General features: G+C 54.3%; 5 protein-coding genes across 5 annotated transcripts; 3 read left to right on the top strand and 2 right to left on the bottom strand.

Moving 5' to 3' along the window:
* Nucleotides 1-144: 144 nt before the first annotated feature.
* On the bottom strand, nucleotides 145-2,225 carry MRS44_002694 (uncharacterized protein; the record flags this gene model as incomplete). Its single annotated transcript, XM_046282942.2, has 4 exons — nucleotides 145-789; nucleotides 829-976; nucleotides 1,031-1,408; nucleotides 1,465-2,225. The coding sequence occupies 4 exons, from the start codon at nucleotides 2,223-2,225 to the stop codon at nucleotides 145-147; spliced, it is 1,932 nt and encodes a 643-aa protein (XP_046136804.1).
* Nucleotides 2,226-5,002: 2,777 nt separating this feature from the next.
* Nucleotides 5,003-6,700, top strand: MRS44_002693 (uncharacterized protein; the record flags this gene model as incomplete). Its single annotated transcript, XM_065622922.1, has 2 exons — nucleotides 5,003-5,632; nucleotides 5,681-6,700. 2 exons carry the CDS (start codon nucleotides 5,003-5,005, stop codon nucleotides 6,698-6,700), a joined length of 1,650 nt encoding a protein of 549 aa, XP_065478994.1.
* Nucleotides 6,701-13,635: 6,935 nt separating this feature from the next.
* MRS44_002692 (uncharacterized protein) lies at nucleotides 13,636-13,978 on the top strand (the record flags this gene model as incomplete). The annotated part of the gene is made up of 2 exons (XM_065622921.1): nucleotides 13,636-13,686; nucleotides 13,811-13,978. 2 exons carry the CDS (start codon nucleotides 13,636-13,638, stop codon nucleotides 13,976-13,978), a joined length of 219 nt encoding a protein of 72 aa, XP_065478993.1.
* A 1,075-nt stretch (nucleotides 13,979-15,053) lies between these two features.
* MRS44_002691 (uncharacterized protein) lies at nucleotides 15,054-15,521 on the bottom strand (the record flags this gene model as incomplete). The annotated part of the gene is made up of 1 exon (XM_046268144.2): nucleotides 15,054-15,521. One exon carries the CDS (start codon nucleotides 15,519-15,521, stop codon nucleotides 15,054-15,056), a length of 468 nt encoding a protein of 155 aa, XP_046136802.1.
* Nucleotides 15,522-20,862: 5,341 nt separating this feature from the next.
* Nucleotides 20,863-21,337, top strand: MRS44_002690 (uncharacterized protein; the record flags this gene model as incomplete). The annotated part of the gene is made up of 2 exons (XM_065622920.1): nucleotides 20,863-20,920; nucleotides 21,144-21,337. The coding sequence occupies 2 exons, from the start codon at nucleotides 20,863-20,865 to the stop codon at nucleotides 21,335-21,337; spliced, it is 252 nt and encodes an 83-aa protein (XP_065478992.1).
* Between the last annotated feature and the right edge of the window lie 1,600 nt (nucleotides 21,338-22,937).

Here is a 22,937-nt window from a genome sequence, read left to right as displayed (position 1 = left end):
GTGCGTAGGTAGGGTTCTTGTTGGCTGATACTCTGGAGCTGACATCCATGTCGCTCATTCCGGCAGCCTCTGCGATAGTCGATCGATCAAAAATGTGTCGGTGTGTCGTGGTTGACACGATGGTAGACCTCTACGTAAAAGGTCTCAGTCCTGGCGGACCTCGTTGCGCAGCCCGGAAGCGCGCACCTTCTTGCCACGGCGGCGGACACCGGGACCCGAAGCGGAGGGCATGGTGGAACCAGCAATGCCGTTGTTGTTGGCACTGGGACCAGCACGAGCGGCGACGGTGACGTTGGCGTTCATGTTGGTATTGGCCTGGTTGATGTTGGCGTTGCCATTGTCGACGGCCTTGCCCTTGCCCTTGACATCGACGGTGGTGTTGTCTCGGGACTCGGGATACATGGTGGTCCATTCGGCGCCATGCTTGGACTTGACTTCGACGAAGCACAAGTTGCTCGCCATCTGCTGCTGGATAAAATCCCAGTGACCACGGTCGTTCTTGGCCAGGTCACGAACAGTCTTCCACCAGCTGTCTCGGCCGTTGTAGTAAGGGGCGCAGTCGACCCAGAGGAAGTCGGACGGGAAACCACGAGCCCGGATATGGTTCGGGAGGGGCGAGATGGCAAAGCTGGGGAGGCCGTCCTTGGTGAACTTCCACTCGAGCGTCAGCTGGCGACCAGGCGTCTTGGTGTAGGGAGTCAGCTTGAGCTGGCTAAAGTCACCGAGGCTGGGGATCTGGGACGCCTTCTTCGCGGCCTGGGGCTTCTCGTTCTCATCCTTGTGTTCAGTCTGGGGAGTGGTCAAAGGTGGGTTCTACTCTTCCTTGACCTTCTCGATCTGGGACGAAGGGGCGGCAAACACCAGGACCGAGTAGTGCATGTCGACCAGCGCGGAGGGGACGGCGCCATCGATGTCGACGATGGGCTTGCGGATTCTGAACCAGGTCCAGTTCTGGAGTCTTCCATCGGGGAGAGCACTGTGAATCACGGGTTAGCCTTGCTGTGGTCTGCAGATGTGAAGGGAAGCTTACATGAGGGACTGGTACATGGTGATGCTGCCCTTCTGAGCGTCGAGGCTCATGATGGTGTGAGGATTAAGATCGGGGGAGTTCCACTCGCTGCCGGGCACGCTCCGCTTGACCAGTCGGCTCTCTCTGATGTTCTGCTTGAAGACGAGGCTGTCGAGTTCGAGCTTCTTGTAGCCGTACTTGGCACATCCCGACCAAAGGTGAGCCATCAGGCCAGACGTGGCATCAGAGGTCTTGCCGACCTGGGGCAAATCCTTGACGGGGTCAAAGTCCTCAACCAGCATAATCTGGCCAAAAGGACGGCCAGGCATGGGGCCCGGCTCGAAGCGATGGTAGTTGGCGGAACCGGTGATGGCCTGGAGTCTCTCACTGGCAGCGACCCTGGCACCATGTTAGCTGACTTGTCCTGGTGAAATCAGAAGAGTCGAATAACTTACACAGAGGGAAGGCGGCTGAAGTAGTGCTGCGTTCTCAGGTCCCGATAGTTGTCGGGCTCACCCGCTCCAGGTCTCTTGTTGGTCAGGGCCCGGTTGACCATGTCGGCTTCGTTGAGGCCACGGCGCAGGAAGTGAGAGTGAGACAACTCAGGATCCATATTCTTCTCCATGTCAAGTCTCTGCATCATGCCGGTGATGGTGACGGCGCTCTCGAGGCCACCCTCGGTGTTGGCCTTGTCCCGGAGCGCCTCGCCAAGGGACAGGCTCTGGGCAAAGTTCATGGCGATGCCCTTTCGGAGCTTCTCGCGGACCGTGAGCTTCTTGAGATGCTCCTCGGAGAGGTCATAGTTGGGCACCACGCGATGAAGAGGCTGCGAAGGGAGAGCCTGGTCAGCGATCTTGGGCGAGGCCTTCTTATCAGAGTTCGAGGGACCAACGCGGGGCGTGGCAGAGTTGTCGTTGACGACCTTTGCCTTGGGAGTCGAGTTGTTGGAACCGAGAGTCTCGTTTCCGGAAGAGCCAGAGCTGGAGGATTCAAAGACAGGAGCCGGGGTAGAAGGACCAGCTTCAGCCTGGGGGGCATCGGCATGGCCAGAGGCAGAAGAGCCAGGAACTGGCGGGTGGCGGTCGGTGGGATCCATCTCTCTCATGGTTCCTCCAGGAGACTCTTCGACGACGTAAACTGATCGAGATCTCTTGGTGTTGAGTTGATCGAGTTGAGGACTAAGCATCCGCTTGGCCTCTTTGTCGAGATGTGACATGGCGAAGGGGAGGGGAGAAGCCCAAGAAGTCTGTTAAATAGCGTGGATACGGCACAATAGCAGAGCACTGTATTGAGCTGCGACTTATTGTACCGTGTAGGGTATGATGCCCGCTTTGGGGTTCAAATGTGGTGGTGGAGCCGATCCGAATGGTGTAGTTGATCCGAAAGTGAGGATGTGAGAATGAGGCGAATTGAGATGAGATGCAGGCAGCATCATTTACCCTTTGGGAAGAGGGGGAATTGTTAATCACTGTAATTTTTTCGGCCACAGCCAAATTGTCCGAGCTGGTGCTGAGTGAGTTTATTTTTCCCAACTGGGAGAATTGAATCTTCAATAGCTGAGTTATCGCGGCCATTGTTTGCACCGTCTATTGTTCCATCAATTAATGCCATCAAGAGAATTAAGACAAGTCAACAAAGACATAACCTACAAATACAACATGTGAATATGGAGTATAACACGTCAAATGCTTTGCACCGATTAAAGAATTGACCATTAACGATGCATCGCCAAGGACGGATATATACATGCACTAGAGCACACGTGCAATCTTCAGACGTGAGTGGTCGCTCAAGCAGGGCCCGACAAGTTGACAGTCAGTAAGACATCCAATAGTTTCAGCCCAAAAACTCCAGAAGCATGACATAAACACAGAGACGAGTTACACTGCTCCGCCTATCAACATACATTCCCTGCAACTGTGCGAAAGTGACTGATGGGTCTCATGCTGTTGCACTTCAACTGCTGTGCTCAGATAGTCACCGCTCAGCCTTGTCTCTAAACCTACCAAATGAAACCCTTTGTGGAGACTGTGTCTACTGTACATCTGGGATTTAAAAAAAAATGGAGAAAATGACACCGGCAGAGTCTCGCCGAGTTGAAGCGTCGGTGAAAAGTGCAGATCAAGGATGCCTCGTCGCCACAGCTGCAAATTCCCGTCAAAGTCGGTCAAGCCTTGGGCTGATCCGATCTCTCACCGATTCACACATGTAGGATAGGCATCCTTGAGAAAAGAAACAGGGCGTCGCGTCTAATAAACACACTCCCTCACTGAGATGCCTGAGCCCATCCCCACGTCCGTCTTGACGCCCCTTGAACCTTGCCTGCCTACAGGCAGAAAGACCGGGCGTTTGGTTGCAGATGCAGGCTGTAGAGGGCTGAAAGTAGTTGGCCTTGCAGTCCTACATGAATAGCTACCTGATCTAAGCTCAGGTGCCAGGATGAGGGATGGAAGGATGATTCCCTGAGAGGATCACCGAGTATTCTAGCAATGTCTCACCAGTTCTATTACTCAATCGGCGTCCAAAGTAGTCTTCTTTCAACCACCCTGTCCCTCAGCTGCGTGTACAATGCTCCACAGGCAACCAGTTGACGGTTCACCTAGAGGTCCGTGTTGATATCCCTGCCAAGAAAGAAGCCCTACGCGGCGGTCTCGGGGAGATGGCCGGGATCGGAGCATCATGCACCTCGAGCCAACTTCCCAGAGACTTGACTCTAATGTCTAGGCTAGCCCGTGCTCACGAGAGCCACCTGAAGATGCTGCTCGATCTGGCTCCATTCCCTCGGTCCTTGGTGCATCCTTCTGCTTCAAGCCCAAGAGGGTGTATCTAGTTCGAATTACATGGAGAGGCAAAGAATCGCCTTGGATCTTTCGGTATGGAGCCTCATGACCGCCAAGGCTGTTACCCCCACGCCGGGTCCAAGAAGGCTATGGCGGCAGGACCTAGTGCTCACCGCGGTTCTGCATTGCCTCAGGTACACAGAAGCCGTCAGGAACCCCTTGCAGGTATATCCGCTTGAATTCGGCTCTGAATCAAGGCACTTGTATCTAGGGGAGTGAACCAGCTCACCTTGGGTACTGTCAAAATGCCGTCTTTGAAAGAGCCGCGTCTACCGTGGAACTACATAGCTTGTTTTAGATACTTTCACCACTCAGACTTGAACTGTGACTACTGAATCATGATTTGTATGTAGAACTCGGTGTCGGGTGCTCCGGAGTAGTTCATGGGCCCTTCACTCCAGGCCTATCGGCTTGAAGAACTACCTAACTATTCCCCAGTGCTACCCAAGAGATGACGGCTTACAAATGTCCCCGTAAAGATGGCGAATGTCCTCCAAGAACAAGAGGAAAAACATTCTGTCAAGGACTGGACTTGGCAGAAGTGGAGGATAGTTCTGCGGGCTAGGGTTTCACGGACAAGAACAGAGCTCCATTGTATCCATTTTGACCTTCTAAATACGTGCAAATGGCAGGTCAATCTCGTAAATCCTCTGATCGCTTCGGCATCAACGCCGATGTTTGGACTCCGAGGAATCCACGAGGAAGAAGCCTGGTTGCCCAAGGGTCCTTTCATCCATTGTTGCCGGATGATTGAGTGATGGTGGATAAATGGCTTCCATATATCATTAACAACTATTCCCAAGCATAGACAGCTTGCTATGCTTGACTATCCTCACTGTCAAGTTCAACTCCATCTCCCATTATGAGGCATTTGAGACGTTTTTATGGTTAAATCCCCCTGATCTAAAGGGTGGGATCGGCAGTTGCCATTGCCTTGTTTATACTCACGATGATACTCTATCCACCATCAAATCCACTCTGCTTCGGTAGTTGTTCTCTATCAAGCAGCCTCCGCGAGTGGGTCGTGATGGTGGATGTTATCAATCTCATCTAATCTCCTTCACGTATAGAGGTACTTATAGGCACTGAAAAGTCGTCATGTGAACTTTATTACCGTTCTCTCGTAGCTGTATTTCCTGTGTGTACTGACGAGATGAAGTTGGCTATACTCTCCAGCTCAGCATTGCTCGGCCTGGCCTCTACGGTCACGGCTAAGCAATCATCCGCCTCTACTCGAAGCACCACCTACGACTACATCATCTCTGGAGCTGGAGCTTCCGGCCTGGTCGTTGCTGAGCGTCTTGCCGATGCTGGCCATAGCGTGCTTCTCATCGAGCGAGGTGGCCCCTCGTACTACGCTACGGGCAATCGCGATGACTTGATGAAGTGGAACGAGACCGTCACGGCGTATGACGTTCCCGGCATGGCTTTCCATACCGACACTTCGCCAACCATCCAGTGGTGCAGGGACATTGCCGCCTCAGCGGGTTGTCTGCTCGGTGGTTCTACCGTGCTCAACGCTCTGATGTATATCAGGCCTCGAGCTGCCGACTTTGAGGCCTGGCCCAAGGGATGGAGGTGGGAAGACGGCGTGGCCGATGCCGCTGAGAGTATCTTCAAGCGTATGCCCGGAAGCATTCTTCCTTCTGCTAATGGAAAGCACCACGATAACGGTGCATTCGAGATCATGTCCGAGTTCCTGGAGAGCAACGGTTGGGATGAAGTCGACGCCCTCCACGATGCTGAATCAAAAGACAAGGTCTTTACCCATCCCCCGTGGCTGGTGAGTTTTCCTAAACAGACAGATGTTGAATCAAACTGACAGGATCAGATCAGCAATGGACTTCGAGGTGGTCCTGTTCGCGATATCCTCCCTGATGCAGAGGCCCTCCCCAACTTTAGCCTTCAGCTCAACGCCATGGTCCTCCGTGCCGTCCGCAAGGGACCTGTCGTCACTGGCGTCGAGGTTGAGCACAAGGATGGCTCTCGAGAGGTCATCAAGCTGAACAAGGGCGGCTCTGTTGTGCTAGCTTCCGGCACTCACTCAACACCCCGTGTCCTTTTCAACTCTGGCATCGGGCCCAAGAAGCAGCTTCAGATCGTTGCTTCAGGATCAACGGGCATCAAGCTGCCTCCAAGAACCCAATGGATCGAGCTTCCTGTTGGACAGCATCTGCAGGACCACCCCATTGTCCTCGTTCAGTTCCAGACCAAGGAGGGACTTACAGCTCTTCCTAAGACAGCTTGGACTGAGCCAAACCAGGAGTCCGTCGATCTGTTTGCTCAGGGCAGTGGTCTCCTCGCCCAGTCTGGACAGCGCCTCAACTTCTGGAAGAGCGTCGAAGGCAGCGACGGTGTGACCCGCTACGTGCAGGGCACCGTCAACGCTCCCTCTAACAACACCATCGAGGCCAAGGTGTACCTCACCCATGGCCTGACGTCTGTGGGCACCCTCGAGATCACGGCTGACGGCAGGACCAACATCACCCAGAAGCCCATCCTCAACACCGAGGGCGACCGCGAGGCCCTCAAGACGTTTGTCGACGAGCTCCTGGGCTACGCGCGCAAGCCAGGCAGCATCTTGACCGTGCCCAGCAATCTCACCGCCGAGACGATCCTGGAGGTCTCGTACAGTGGAAACCACCATCTCGGTTCTGCAAACATGGGTGCTAAGAATGATGGACGTAGCGTTGTAGGCCCTGATACTCGGGTCTGGGGCACAAAGAACTTGTTTGTCGTTGATGGCAGTATGCATCCTGAGGTTCCTACTGGCAACACTCAGGCTTCTATCATGGTTGCTGCTGCGCATGCTGCAAACAAGATTCTCAAGGCGTCTTCAAAGCGGTACTGAGGAGCAAAGATGTCTACACTAGAAGTACCATCTAGCCCCTTACTTTGACGAGCAGTGACTCTATCAGTCCGTCTCGTAGTTTAGAAGATTTCAATGCTCCTTCTTAGTTATGGAGTGTAGTTGGTTTACATAGATGTTCAATGTAAATAGATTGTTGGATTCCTCACGAGTGAACTACTCGAGCCACCGGCCTACAGGGGACGACCTACTGAAAGGAAGCAGTGATAGTAACTAAGCCAGCGGTGCTGGAACAGCTTACCCTCGAACTCATAACCCTCAATGGCCATCCAGGGGCGTGAGATTCGATAATGGACCTACCAACGAGTCAATAATGCCAGTCCAGGAGGATGGAGAGATGTAACTCGACACCATCCGCCCCAGGAGCCCAGGATGACGATATTGTAAATTCAATCTGACCCAAATCACATTCCCTAGGCGTACTCCCACCTACTGAGGAATCGATTCACAGCAGAGAAAACATCGGCGGCGCCAATCGAAGTACGGTGCTACCCAACAAGGCAGCGCCGGTCGTTTCAGTCCGGACCTTTGGTCTTAGCGATGTTTACTTACTCCTGAAAACATTCGGAGCCCGAATGCCACTCCGATTGTTTTTCATGACTTGGCAAAAGTAAAAAAAAAAAAAAGGATACACGCCCTGAGGGGCACACTCGATGCTCATCATCTCTGGGACCGTGAACTTGACAGGTTTTGACTCCATCTCGTACTTCTCCATCTCGCCGCAGCAGGCCCAACACAGCACAACACAGGATATGCCTGGACGAGGTGTGTTGGGCCGCTGTTGGTCACACAAGAAGGATCCTGTCCTGTCCCGTCTCCGGTCCTGACATGTCTGGGCGGACTGGTCCGCTAACGGGTAGATCCCGTCCGCGTCCGCTAGCCGGGACCGCCAATCGGAATCCCGGGGGACCGGACCCCTCCGCCCCCCTCTCTGCCTGGTGTTGTCCTATCTATCAACATGATCCCGGCAGGAAGAAACGGTTTAGTCGTCTCACGGATGGCGGATACGGAGCTTCATTGGTTGTCAACGGTGAAGAGATTTCTCTCTCCCGTCAGGCACAAGCTGGAACCCCTGGTAACGGATCATGTTTTTTTCATCCCAGAAACGTCAAATGACAGGCTGACAACTCAAATGTCGGGCTCGCAAAAAAATCTGCAGGACGGCCAATCGTCAGCAGCAAAGACCTGGAGGCTTGGAGGAGAACACCGTCATGTCCACGTCAGCGGAGCACGAAGCCGTGGGGCTACTACTCTCTACTGAGCCTCTGAATCTCGACTCTTTTTGGTGCCTGGCCTGGTCCCTGAGCCGGTGTCAAGATAGAAGAAAACTCTGCCGTGCCTGGATCCTGTCTCTTCATTGTCGAAGGTATTTCCCTGCCCCGTGGGACCTCAATTCTGCGGGCGTATCTTGAAAGAGCCCCATAAGTCAGCATCTCGGAGACTCACTACGAAACAAGACAAAGAGCAATGCAGGACCGCACATTACGTTATCTCGGACCTCTTTCTCTACCAAGTTTCGTGCTTGGCTTTAGCTCCCTCTTCTCCATCCGCTAGTCGGTCCCGGGACGTTGGGCATCGTCGCCGATAAACGAAGGAGGCAACCCGTGCGCGGGGACAGGCAAAGGCAAGGGTTTCAAATCTTACATGCAGGCTGTCAAAGGCGCAGATCGATCGCTCCAAATAAAAGGCCTCGTCTGCGATTTCCTCTAGCGTTAGTCCGCGTTTGGCATTTCTGGGAGAGTGAGAGAGAGTCTGAGAGTTGTCGGTGGCTAGTTGCAACCACCACCACATCTCTTCCCAGAGCCATGGTTCGCATTCGCAAGATACTGCACAGTAGTAGGGAGGCTACGGGACTAGATCGTCGGGAAATCTAATAGTCGAAACCTTGTATGAACTCGAACCCCAGATCCCCCTCCTTCAGAGATGATAGATCCTGCAAGCGTCCCGCCTCGTCCCCGTGCCCTCAACGTCTCGCCCGGGTCTCTCGCCTGATTCTAAGTTAGAGTTTGAGCCGGTGCTTGTTGGCCATTTCGCCTCCCCGATCCCAACGCGTCGTCTTGGGGTGGTTCGCGGCCCGTCGTTACTGGCTCTACCGTACGCACCGTACCTTGATGCTCCTGTCAGTGCGCCCCAAGGTTTACCGCTTGGGTGAAGCCTCCCCTCAAGTTTTTTCCCTTGAGGGAGTATGAATGCTACGCTGCCAGAGGGGGAAAAGGGAAAGCACAAAGTCAATTTTGCTCATCCTGAAAGCGGATGTGACCCTACCAAGTCGCCTCTCGGGACCTGGACCTGAGAGATTCTCGCCCAGTTCAACTTCGTGAGGGCGTTTTCGTATAAACAGCCCACTCGACTCTCTAGACGCCTCGAGGTGAATGAATCAAGAGACGCCCCCGTCTGGAGAGACCCCCGCGTTGAAACGCCTCAATTCGCCTCAATGGATAAGATGAGATTCGAGCCATCACAGCAAACGGCAGTTGTTACAGAGCTGCTCTCATGGATCTATCGTGGGCCCGGCCCCCCTCCCCCGTCTTTATCCGCCGAGCAGAGCCGTCGGCACCGTCCGGCCGGCGGGTAAGTGAAAGTGAAGTGAGGTGAGGTGACAGGGAAAAAAGGTCGGCCCTGGCAGAGACATGCTTGCAATTGGATTGGCTACTGCTGGTGTGACCAAGGAGAGACGGTGGCGCTACATTCCTCCTCTGAAAGTGAAGCTGTCTCAGGTGCCCATTTATCCCAGGCCGTCTTGTTGAGTCGAAACGCCCAAGTTCCAGCTAGGACCCATGGAGCCAACAAGCATCTCCTCTGCAGAGCGTATAACTCTGTCGAAATAGCGATAATCCAAAGAGTCTCCATCGCAAAGACGTCCTGCTCCCCGGTTGCTGGCTGGCTTGACTTTGACTTGACTATTTCTGGCGTTCCACAAGTCTCAGAGATAAATAGCGGGACCTACATTGGCACGTCACGACGCATGCGAGACAAGAGAAAAAAAAAGCAAATAGGCAGGCGTCAAAAGAGTGCGAAAAAGCAAATCCCCATGTTGTTTCCATGCTTTCTTTTTGCTCGATTCGTCTCCCGCCAGGGCCAGCATTCCCGTATCTTTCTCGAAGTTCTCCAGTCACAGACATGGCCCAGCCGCCTTTGAGCCAGCCTCATGCACGGCACGGCTTCCCCGGTTGGAAAGTTGTTGAGACAAAGAGCCGTTCAGCTGGAAAAAAGGATGAGGCGAACCTGCAGATAGCTGAACTCTGAACAATCAATGGTTTTTGGCTGCGGTTTTGTTGCCTTTTTTTGCTTCTCAGTTATGCTCGAGTTTCGTCGCCATATCTGCGGGAGATAGTGACACCCGGCCAAGCAAGCCTCCAAGACAATAGATAGCTATCCTGTCCCGGGAACCCCTAGGCATTGGTGTTTTGCAGTGGTTTTGACGTGCGATGCGATCTATGAGCACAGCAAGCCTCATCATTTGCAATTGTTCTAGATCACGTAGCACCAAGCGGGCGAGTTGTTGAGTCCATGCCCGTAGACGGGGTCAGCAAGCAAGCCCCCATCGTGGACCAACTTGCCGGTGAACAGGAGCGGCTGGCGGTCGACTTCTACATCCATTGGGTGCAAAAAGTAAACAATACCGTACCGGATAGGGTAAGACGCCTGTGAGAAGACGTGAGTGCGTAAGAGGGCAGTGGATAACCCATTGACACTCGCCCACCAACGCCATCAACATCAAGGGCTTGCGTCAATTGGAAGCACATCCGAGGCTGCTGCACCTTGGAAGCCGACTTCTGCATGAATACCAACGTGGGCATGCCCGAGCTAGCGAAGGAGGGCGTCCTGGGCTGACGTGCCCTTGTCCAGTTCCCAGCTTTACGGATAGCAAAGAGGGGGACCCATACGCATACGCAAGTGTGCCCCCAAGGCGCAGCGCAGCAGAGGCTTCCTGCAGAGGAATTCATGGCTTGCGGTCGCGAACACAATGGAACATGGACTCTGCGTGGTCTGGAGAGACATTGGGCTGATGAAATGGTTGCACCCCCTCGTCCTCCCACGGAACCAGTCTCAGAGACATTGACTCTTGTTGACTGACAAGAACCGTCGGTCCGCACTTGGACGACGAATTCCCGCACATAGGCGAGCGAGCCGCAATCCTGGGACCTTGCTCGTCACTCCTTTTTTACCCTATATTGACAACCTTCCGAAGTGCAACATGATTGTCGCACCTTGCATTGCGCAATGGCGGCCTTCCTTGCGGCAGCAGAGGGTGTTGTTGCTTGGGTGGTGAGGCAGATTGCTAAGTCGGGAGCGGGCCCTTCATCTCACGAATGTCATTGCCGTTTTGCAAATGCGACAGTGCCAGACGCCGATTCATGACAATTGAACCCCATAGCCGAAATGTGCTCATCCGGTCTGCCTGTCAGAAAGGGCAGCATGACATGTCGTCGAGAAAAGATGACGCCTGTACGTGATGTGCGTATGTAAGAGCCGCCACGGCATAGGCATAAGGCATGGAAACTAGGCGAGGATCCCACGTTCTGAAACGACAGTCGATGTGTCAACCCACCAGCCTATCGATTTGACGTCGGCGAGCCATCCAAGTCATGCCAGAGGCATTAAACAAGGCGAGCTCTGGTCGGAAATCTCGTGGCTGTGAAGAAGAACCCCTCCTCCTTCGGCTCGCTTCTGAACCTCGAGAGGCGTCCATTCGGCCTTTGAGCCGCAGCTTGGTTTTGCCAGGATGGATGGATGATCCCACGTGGTGAAACCACACCAGAGACCCGAATTCTCTCCCTCGCAGCATGCAGGGAGCCAGTCTCCGTCTGCCAGGACGCGGGAAGGGATGGGGATGGATAGGAACAAGGCTTTTTTGGCCCCCAGGGATCCCCGAGGTGTCGTGTGTGTGTGTATGTGTGTGCATGTGTTTCGAAAACATCCCGTCAACGTTCGGGGAGGAGGAGTCTTTCCCTTGCAGCGAGACCTCTTCCCTGTTCATTCACATCCGTACTTGTCGAGCGGCATGTGTAAGACATTGCACAGCATGGAGACATCGCCATCCTCGTCGATGCCACGGGCACCCGAAGCCAAGCGCAGCCAAGCGGCAGAACCAGAAACCGACGACGACATTGGATGAAAACTCTTATCCCGAGCTCATCAATTCAGTGGTGAGACGTTTGATGGAAGTGGCGGGCTGTGCCTGGAATGCAAACCTAACCTGGGGCGAATGGGAAATGGTCTTGCATTGTTTTTCTGTCAACTCCAATATTACCCTCTCATGACGAGGTCGTATCCGCCCTGAAGAGCCTCAGAGTCAAAAAACGCACCCGCATTGCAATGAAAGGGGAAAAAAAGGCGGAGTGGGGGCTAGTGAGTACCGGTCAGAGATGGCGGTTCCTGGTTGAGACAAATGGAAAAACAAAGAAGGCATAATTTTTTTCAGGTTGTGCAAATGCTGCCGTCGTAGAACCCATGATGCACACATTTGTCCATCATTCAAAGTCTCGACCAAGGAAGGCTTACAAGACACGCCCACGAAGCGGAGCAGGCCGAGGATTTGCTCGCCGACGTCACCCAGCGGCCCTTGCTTTCCATGGATGCTTCTCGCGAGGAAGAGCTTCCGCAACGTCCGGGCCGACCCCCGGCGATCAAGGAAGGTTCCAGGGGCTCCGAGCAGGGTACAGAAGAGAAGGGAACAGCAGACGGCCGGCCATGTAGGTAGGTACAGTACCGTAGTATTGACCGACGGAGAAAGAAGCAATGGATCTCTTCATCTCGATCCATGGATCCGTCCCGTCTGTCCAAGATGCTCCGGAGGCAGGCGAGCATGACAATGCCCCCTCCCGCCGAAACAGCCCACATTTGCTCCATAATGTTCCAAATGCAAGGTCTCACTGCCGGCGAAGCGAATGAACTGCTCGTCCATCTGCCGAGATGGGAGCAATAAGGGGGAAATAACGGCTCATGGGCGTCGGACGGTGAGTCCAGCTTCGGATAATCGAGGCATGCATGATAAAGCTCTTTCTCCCGGGTTGTTAGCGCCGAAGCCGTCCGGGGCAATGAGAGAGTTCGGTCTCTTGTTCCGTCAACAGGCGACCCGGCGGACCCTGCCGACGATGATGTAGATCTCGGCCGACTCAAGGTGAAGAGGCATGAAACTGGGCGCGCCACAGCCTTGGATAGAGACGCTTCTGCCTTTGTAGGGGCTCCTGGTTCGACGACAGCGTCATCAAAGGGAGCGTCGCTAACAAGCCCTCAATCTCGCTGGATATCCAATCCCATTGCAATGCGTAGCCCGTAAGAGCCAAAGAAAAATTTTCTTAAGCGCTGTTTCGGAAGCCGCCCTGGTCAGACAGAACAATTGTCGTTCCCTGGCAGTTTGCAAGTGAGCAAGACAAACAAAGGGCAAGGGAAAAAATTATCCACTATTTTTCTTTCTCCTCCAAGCGTCAAGCCAGCTAGCTAGCCAGCCCAGTCAATCGTCCAGCACAGATCATCAATCTCAGTCAGCATCGCCGATTCCGAAGGTAACGATGCGCTGGCAGAACCCCAAGCAAAAAAAAGCTCCATACCAATACGGCCCGCCTTAGCATGACGTTTCAAACCTTGCAAATCAATGGGATGTGATGGATGGGGCCCCATCCAAGGCGGAAACGGGCGAGACGAGCTCCCGAGGGGCTAAAAATCTTGTAAAGGGGGGACCCGAAGTTTGGGGGTGGCCAAAGAGCTAAAATTGTGTGCGAAAGACTTTTTCAGCGTGCTATCGTGGACCAGGGATTGCGCGCCGGCGTCCCCAGTTGGCAGAGTTGTGCTCTGTGCTGTTGAGTGAGAAAAAGAGCTAGGCACACCAGGGGTGCTTATGCATGATAGGTAGCATTGAAACTGTCTCTGGTGAATTGAGTTATCGTCTCACTCCATTTCGGCCGGGTGGCATCATGCCCATCGACGAGCACGTTTCGGGTGCTGGTGCTGGTGCTGGTGCTGGTGTTAGCTGGCCTTCGCAATGGATTCATCATGGCCCCATCCATCGGTGATGCGAAACTAGATGATGGCTCATGTGCGCCGGACATCGGAGACTGAATGACTGACTGACTGCTCTCACACCAATAGAGGTGTTCGCGCCAAAGTCAACCAAGTCTGGGGAACGGAGCTGAGATGGAGCTCTCATGGAGCATGACCCGTCAGGCTTTTGCTAGCGCCCTCGTCGTTTTGCCTCAATCTGGAGACGCCATTGCGAAACTTGCTCCCTCAAAGTTTCTTGTTGGTTGGCTGGCTTAGTCACACTGTCGCCCTCACTCACCTACGAGGCGCTAGGGGTCGATGACTGTTTTGTTTGCTCAGGACCGGGCCAGAGTCTTTGACAAATGCTGCCAACCATGTCACCAGCCCCGTCAAAGTGTAAACAGTTGCCGAGTCACTGCAGTTAATCAATCATCCTAGTCCATTGTTTACCGTAGTAGAACTCGGGCAATCCTTGGAGAGACGCCCACCAAGTGCCGGCGACTCTCTGCAAAAGCCCCGAGAAAAGCAATTCTGCCCACTAGCCATCACCACTAACACTGTCCATCAGGAGGGTGACACTGAGAAGAGCTGGGGACGGAGATGGAGAATTGTGGAGAAGACTGGGCTGGCTTCGGCCTCTGCCGCCTGGTACCTCTGCATGGTCTGTATGGATCTGTCTGAACACAGGGATGGATGTATGGACGCGTGTGTGGAGGGAGAAAAATCCGTTCTTTGGCTATAGTATGCTATGCTATGCTATGCTGTGCAGTCTTCCGCAGTTCCTGTGAATGGCCAGTAACCCCTTGGTCAAAAGTGCAGCAACCCTCCCGATATGACAACCATCGACCGGCTCGTGTGCCTGGTCGGTCCTGTACGCCTGACCCAAAAATGTCCCCATCCGTTGTTGCATCCCGGCCGCTCTCTGGCGGGTAGCAGACGCCGTCGTGTCCCAGTATCATGATAACCTCCCGTGGATCCCAAGTGCTCCCATAATCCATGCGATATCAACTCCGCCCTTTATTTGGTACAAGGTGCCTGTCATGGCTCCCGTATCCCGTAAACCCATGGACAATAAAGCCGCCCAGATGATCCCGTCCAAAGCAGGTCGAGATAGAGAAATCGTGTTGGGTCGATGTAAAACAAACTTTTTTTGATGCAGTGCTCCGGTGTAATGCCCTTCTTTGGTACAAACAAATTCTTGAGAGAAGAAAAAAAAATGCGTGAGGTGTTGTTGTAGTGTTCGTGTGTTTATGCAGTTATAGTTGTTGGAGTGAGTTGCGTTGTCTTGAAATTCAAAAGCAGCGAGGGTCGTTTGAGTGTAGTGTCGTGTATGCGTGATGTGATGTGTTATTTAGTATGATCGTCTTCGCTGCATCCTCACTTGCTCGAATGAAACGGCGTACGCTCGGAGCTCTTTCCTCGCCTTGTCAGACAGCTGAGTTGACTCGCCCGTTGTCGAGGTGCTCTGCATGGAGCAGAGGCTGCTGTGGGAGCTTGAGGGGGTGAGGGATCGGACGTTGGCGGTGGACTGCTCGGTGCCGTAGGGCTTGCAGTTTGGTTGGCTCATGTGTCGAGCGCCGTAGGGCTTCGCGTTGGAGAAGTCGTAGGCGGGAGACAGGTAGAAGCCTGAGCTGGAGGTTTTCGACGTCCAAGGATAGGAAGGAGGAGCGAAGCCAGGTGAGCTAGCTTGCGAGGAGGTTGTCGAGGTCTTCTCGAAGTCGGCCAGTCTGCAAGATTCGGAGCAGTAGGCGTCGGTCGAAGTTTGAACCTGCTTGTCGCAAGCGAGGCAGAAGGAGTGAGACCAGGAGTCGAAGTCCATGGCTTCGGTGTTGTGTGTTGTGTGTGAGTGGTGGATGAGTTGAGGGTGGTGTGCCCAGGAAGATAGCTCGAGACGTAGACGAGTGTCTGGCGTCTCAATTTGTAGTCTTGTCTCTTGGTGAAGCCAGCCGATAGAGGGTAGTCAGTCGGATGGGTTCGAGGGGATGAGTCGAAGTCGAGTTGAGTTGGGGGACGAGTCAAGGATTACAAGCGAGTAAGGGTAGATAGAGATGAAGAGTGATGGCAGTGTCAGATCCAGTCAGGCCAGCAGCTCAAATGAAAGAAGTAGAAGCAATTGGAGAGATTGCAGGTGAGAGTCGAGATGGTGATAGCGGAGAAGGATGGGGAGAGGTTCGAGGGGGACTCCAACATATGTACTATTCTGCTCTCCCGGGCTGTGCCTGGTGGATGATCACCTCAGTTGCACGACAAAGCCTGGCGCTAGAGGTACATTGCCTAAGAAAATGTGGAGGAGGGTACAGGCACACACCATTGCTCCGCTCAAAGCAGCATAGCTCCTCAGTATCCCCACCCGAATGCCCTGCAGCAGATGCTAGCGCAGGCAGGGATCCAATTGGTGAAGTACGTACCCCCACTCCTCGAGAGAGTGGGCTTCACGCCCTGTCTGACGCCGCCTTCACGCCCCACGCCCTCTGGATGGCTCACTCATGGACGCCCGCCTGGCGTGGGTGGGCGAGCCAGAGGACGAGGAGGGGTGTGTCATGCCGACGCCTGGGTGTCTCGACCTTGATGGGGGAGTGTGCCACGGGCGTGAGAGCAATGACGAGGAGTGCGGGCCTGAAGGTGCAAGACTCCAGCGGAGGAAGAGCTCTGCTGTCGCTATCGCAGCCCAGTATTAGCAGCACAACACAGCGTCCCCAGCATCCAATGCACAACCATCTCCCGCCCATCCAGAGACAAGCCTGACAAAGGACCCAAGACATTCAGACACCAGACACTGGCGTGTGATTTTCTTGGAGACATGGCTGGCTGGCTGTGCCCTGTCCGTCCTGCCTAGCCTAGCTGAGGCTACGGATACTACGAGATTGCAATGAGTGCAGAAAAATTTTCCCATCTTTTGCTCTGTGCTCAGTCCACGTCCACGACAGCTATCGCCCATGTTGAGCTTCGATGAGGTGACTCAGGCGGGTGCGAACGGGACTTGAGGGTCCCGCCGCGAGGGCATCAGCCGAGATTCTTGGCTGGGGCCTGGGCTGATTGAGCACCACAGCGACATCGGTGGGATGATATTTCGCCTCCTCGCCGTGCAATTCTGCACGGTTCTGCCCGCTGGCCGCCGGAGTGCCCAGTGTCCCCCCGCTGCCCAGAGGTTGCTCTGCTCCAGAGTGGTGTCCAAGCTGCCTCCGTCAACCCCGTGCCTCCGCTCTCCGTGGTGTGAGGCCGGCTCGCCGATGGCCTGCTTTCTCCGTGTCCCATCGCAAACTCTGGTCCCTCATGGGATTCTCTTGCCGGCATTCTACTTGCCGTTTGACCCAGTGACCACACTGTTGACTGGTCAATGGGTGTCGTCGACCTAGGGTTGGGTTTCTGAACCTGGGGGAGGGGGTTGCCGGCGAACAGCGACAGCGACGCACGCCCTGGGTCGATTTCTCTCATATTCTGCTCGTCTCTCTGCTGTGGGAGTTATTGCTGCTGCAGCGTTGCCCAAGCTCTTCTGGCTGTCTGCCTTCTTCACTGTGCCTCCCGCCTTGCCCATTCGCCAGGCGCTTCTCGCCTCTGTCTTCAGTGCGGCCCAAGGCCAGCCCAGGAATGGACAATGGAAGGCGTCTGCCGCTGATGACTGGTCGCTGGAGGGGAGTCTGGGAGAGCAGCACAGCAGAGCTGCGGCCGCAGGAAGCCCGCATTAGGATTAGCTGGAGGAGTCTAGTCCCTTCCAGGCATGGTCGCTCCTCCTCACCTTCCCACCCCCCTCTCCACCTTTTTGGCCTCTGCTGCTTCAGTTGCTTCTCCACCTGGAGCACGCAAAATCCACTTCGACTGTCAACGTGCTGGCCGTCCACTGCTCTCAGTTCCAGGGCCAAGAGACCTTTGTCACTGTCAGCGACTTACAAGATGATTGTGAATATCATGTGCTGTTATCGCCCCAGATCACACTTCAGCATCCTCATCTCGTCTTGTAACTGACACGAAGAGTTTTCCAACACGTCGAGCACTTGCTGCATGGAACAGACGAGCCAAGGCAATACGAGAGAGATCCGTTCAGACACGGCATATTTGCTCATATATTCTGCTTGAGCCATGGGTTCCTCGCTCGATGCGGCAATCCCATTCCTGTCTCGACCGGGTCCATGGCCAGACGCAGACATGACGCTGGAGTTCCCCTGCCGCTCTGCTGCCGTGTCGTTGACCATCAACCTCCTCTCAAGCAGACGCGCAATCGACTTGTGAGACGCTCGAAGCGCTCGACGTTGCAGTGACGCCATCATTCGCAAATGCGTCCCCGAATTGCATGTCCTGTCTACGAAGACTCCGTCCGGGGTTCTAGGTGGACCTCCCCAGAAGGGTATTCCGAAAGAGAACAAGATCAAACCGCCTAGTTGACGCAGTACCACCCTCTTGTCGGCCACTCTGGAGGCTTCTCCTGTCCTGCGCTAGGTGCATCACACCATTGGTCACTGTCTTGCACCTTAAACCTACGAAGCCAATGCCCTCCCAGCAGCCTTCCCACAAAGGTCTTCTGCTCGCCAGCCACAATACCTTTGGGAGGCGACCGTTGCACGTCGAGACAACCAGGCCGGCGAGGGTCAACCACCAGGGTTGTATCAACCACCATCCTCGCCACCAGATATGGGTGACAACCTAAGCGGGATCAGCAATGGGAGATCAAGCAGGGAAAAAATTCAGGGACTGGACCCTGAATTTTTCTGCGGAAATTTGCGAAGCAAGGAAAAAAACTCTATCTAATCGCCACAATCTGCCGCGAACCGTCCCCTCGAGTTGACACGACGGGATGTTTAACGTCTACTACCCATGTTTAGGTTGTCAGGCGGATGGTGTGAAGTTTTTGCAAGCTTGCAGTGGACGAGTTACGAGTACTGATAACTCATGGACTCATTTGAGCCCAAGATGTGGCAGAGGCGTATCAAGTTGAGACGCGACTACGATGTACGCCCTACAGCTATCAGAGAGACCAACCGCCAGGCACTCGGCTCTTGCATCTGTATGTCTATCACCTGCTGCACCGCGCCCTTCTTGTGCTCAAGAGCGTGTGAACAACCCAGTCTGTCACCTTGCTCTTGTGTCAGTTTGACTATCAATAGTCTCAAGGCCCTCGGCGCTACGATATGACCAGTCTGTGCATCCTACCCCAGGTTCGCCAGGATTGCGTGGTCGAGAGGAGATTGACAGTGATCCTCTATCATGATCACCAGCTAACAAGCACGCAGAGCCATGTGGTGCTTGCTTCCATGGTCGTCGCCAAGTTGGCCATTCCATTTTCGATATTTCCTGCTTCTGGAGGCGGGGATGACAAGGGGCCGGCAGCGAATCATGGTTATTCTAGCTGTCTACCCCATCCAACCGTGTCCCGTCTTGATACAGCCACCTGACCACATATTCCAACCTCCTCCGCAGAACAACCTGGGACGCTGTAGGAGACCCTTTTCGGTCCTCCTAATTGTATCTCTAACGTTAGCTTGTCGACAGGCGGGTATGGGAATAGGGTGCCTGCCGGGGCGTATCTTTGCTACGCCGTTTCTACCCCAGGAACAAGAGGAGGCGTCAATCAAGTCAATATGATGCATCACGCTACAGCACCTTTGACGGGCAGGCGTCTTTTTTCCCCGGATTCATGTGGAGCTTGCGGGCCTCGAGGCTCAAGGTGGCAGAAACACAAGGACCGTTTCTCGACTTGACATGTCGCTCGTCGAGGCCATTGTTGTAACTGGATGCGACTCAGAGTCATGCTCTCCAGGGTGACAGTCCACGAGTAACACCATTCGACGCTTGAGCACGACGTGTAAGATCCATGACAGTGCCGTGCCGCCGAGCATATCAAGACAAGACAATACTGTAAGACGCCATCTGGAACGCAACTCACGCAGCATATGGTCTTACAGTTGCAGCGAGGTGTATCGAGAAGAGGGGCAGCCGGCTCAATTGCCAAACGGCAGACAATGGGCTGCTCTGATTCGCCAATCATGTGGTTGTCGCCGGCTTTGGCGGCTGTTACAACGGGTTTCACCTGGGCCGTTCTCGACGTCAAAACGTGGGAGAACAGATTCCTATCCGGAGGCACTGCCGCATCTCCCACGATTCTTCAGCGAATGGTTGGCTGCCCGCGTTGATGAGGGGTCGATTCGATTATCAACAATCATGACAGACTGAGTGCAGCAACAGGAGACGTACTCTCGAGTCTCGCTCACCCACGGCATTACACCACAACGCTAATCCTACAATGTGTCCTCGACGTACTGGTGATCCCAATGTGATGATGGGAACTAAACAATTGATCGTCCACTGTATGTCAAACCTAAAGCCGAGACGCCGCTGACATGAAGCTAACACGCAATGGCCGAGGTGCCCTTGTGCTACTATAGATTGCGCCCCACTCGATCAATTCGTTTAATGGATGACCCCCAAATGTGTTGCAACATCAACGCCCGCAGCAGCTCCAGCAAAGATACGACGGATAACGCTACCCAGGAGATAACTCGGGCGGCCGATGGACAAGACAATATTCCCCCACGGTTCGCAGTCAGCTCAGCAGGCTTGCCAGATTTGTCCATCGTCAGCCGTCAATAGCACAGCGCCTTGTCGGACAAGGCGACGAAAGAGGAAGTGGTGCCATGGGAGCTGGCAGCTGTTTGGTCCACGAGCCGGTACCAGCCGCCGTGACGTGAACTCTAATCCAGTGGGCTTGAGCCTAGAACGGTGGGCTTGTCTGAATTGAGACTGCGATTCTGACCGGTGTGCTGGCCGCAAACCGCTTACACCGAGCAGTCTCTTCTTTGACGAGCCCTTGCTGCTCTTGTTGGCTGGATCTGGACAATGGCATCAAAAGCCACAGCAAAGATTAGAACGCCATGCAGGGGGCCGAGGCTCGATGCACTGGCCACGCGGGAACCAGGGAGCTCCCTCGTCGGCTAGCCCTAGGACATGAACCCTCGAGGGTTTCATTCCTTTCTTGTCATTCAGGAGTTCGTTCGTTTGCGTACTCGTTCGCAGAGCAGCGGGGACTGTTGGCAGATTTTGCTACGGAAATAACATGTCGGTATGAACCACGGGCAAGTGCCCTGTCAATCTCTCATCGCGGCCGACAATCACGTCGATTGCATCACCCGTGCGTGTAAGCGAGCAGCTGCAGCTGGGGATGAACCAAGATGAGCGAGCTCGCCTCACCAGCTGGCATTCAGCAGCTCAATTCGCCCAAGCCGGCAGGTGAGTTATCCCAAACGAGATGAAGACGCAAGCCGTCAGAGCAGATTTTTTCCTTGTTGGGTGTCGTGGCGCCTCAACCATGGATGCCAAAGCGAAGGTTGTTCAGCTACCGACTGCTCGTATTTTTTCAGAATTTTCTCTGCAAGCCAACCGGCCTGTCCGTGAAGCAGGCACCTGAAGAGTCACATTGGACACTCACTCACCAACGTGGACACTATGTTAGGTGCATCACCTGGAACAGGACGAACCATCGCCGCCAGGGGTGTTCGAGCTGCCGCAGGACAGGACATGGCCTGGGATGCGGGGCCCAATCTGGTGGGCTGTGACTTGAGTGAGAAACACTGGTGGTCTGGTGGACTCTTGATGGTGGGCTTATCGATCACCTCACCCTCCAGCCAACCCGGCCAAGCCATCTAGGAGGGGGCTCGTGGACTTGGACCAAGCCCCTATTCGTGACGACGCCCGTGCGGCAGCCCAGTGGCGGCTCTGAGGTGAAGATGAGCAAAGGCCCAGACGGGCCTCGAGGAACGCCATACAGGGACTCGCGAACTGTCCGAGACGCTAGGCACTGACAGAGTAAGACTGCCATATTTAGTCGCGGTGATGACGGCGCTCAGGCGCAGAAGCCGCAGAAGAAATATGGCGATGGGAAAATGCCGATGAAAAAGAAAGGAGCGGCAGATCGTGTTGGATGACGCCGGCATCGTGATAGTCAGTGCTCATCACATCAACCGCAGATGGAGACAGAGACTAGCAGTCAAAGTCGGACATTAGTGCCAACAAGATTACTATTCGCAACGTCTCAACAAGGCAAAAGATGGTCTCTATCCCCGAGATATGTCGGCTTACAGCGGTTGGAGGCGCCTGTCTGGGAGAGTGAGTGCAGTGCAGGTGTACTTTGTACCTTGCAGCAGCGAGCGGGCGAACCATCCACGAAGCTGGGATGCTCATGCAGGTCAACCTCAAGGTCGAGGTCGAGGGTTGCCAAAGAGGGAGCCAACTCAGCCAGCCGCCGTCAGGAATTGGCTGACAGTCTGACTGAAGAAGAAGAAAGCATGGCACAGCATGTTCACTGGAGAGATGTGATGGTGTGGTGACCTTGATGCTGACCTCTGCCCTGTGGCAAGGTGGGCAACTTCATTCGTCGGGCAACCACCATGATCTGACAGATTGAGAGATTGAGAGAGTGAGAGAGCAAAATTTTCGTTTCTTTTTTTCACAACCGCCCTCTCTCAGTGGTGGCCGCTAAAGAAATCCTCCGTGATGGTGCCTTGACTTGGCTTGCCTTGCCAGACCTTGCTCAGCGGCTCCACCATCCAAACATCTGATCCTTGGACATTATCGACGGTGCCAAGAGATATCCCCAGAGTGTTCCTTGACTGGTTAATGGTCTTGGGGCATCAGGCTCGTTGGACAAGAGGTCTTTGACAGGAATAGCTCGGCTGCCAAGTTGGGCATGATCGACAATAGCCTATTGGTCTATTCCGTCTCAGGTTAGAGGGAGCCCAATCTAACGACACGCCCTCTGCATGGCGCCTTATGGAGACCTTTTCCACTCGCCGACTTCCCCGTCAAGCCTGTCTGCAGCTCTTGTTTCTTTTTCTCATTCATTGTTAGCTGGAGAGAGGCTTGTCCCAAAGTGTAAAGGCGCCGTCAAAAGCCAAGCTTGATGTCGAGCGAATCGGCCGACTGAGGGAGGTGCTAGTGACGACATTTTTTTCTTTGTCGTCGGCAGTGTTGGCAGTGGAGAAGTCAAGCGACCAGGTGGATTCCAGGTGGATGAGTAAGGGCTTGAGGCTCAGCCCTCGTGAGGTGATGCCATCGTGAGATTGGGTTGTGCAATGAGATGGAACTCGCCTCGAGTGGGGACATTCAGGCGCAAGCTTACACCATCGTGACGATTGATGGAGATATTGGTCATTGGGTTGGGACTGAAAATTTGATGCTAGAGTTTCCTTGATATCGCCATCTCTTGTGGTCATGGCCCAATGGTTGACACAGGGGCATCGCCATGAGA

The sequence above is a fragment of the Fusarium solani genome (genome assembly GCF_023522795.1).
Source record: "Fusarium solani strain SB1 chromosome Unknown bctg00000001, whole genome shotgun sequence".
Classification (NCBI taxonomy): domain Eukaryota; kingdom Fungi; phylum Ascomycota; class Sordariomycetes; order Hypocreales; family Nectriaceae; genus Fusarium; species Fusarium solani.
This window is presented reverse-complemented; position numbering and strand designations above follow the sequence as displayed.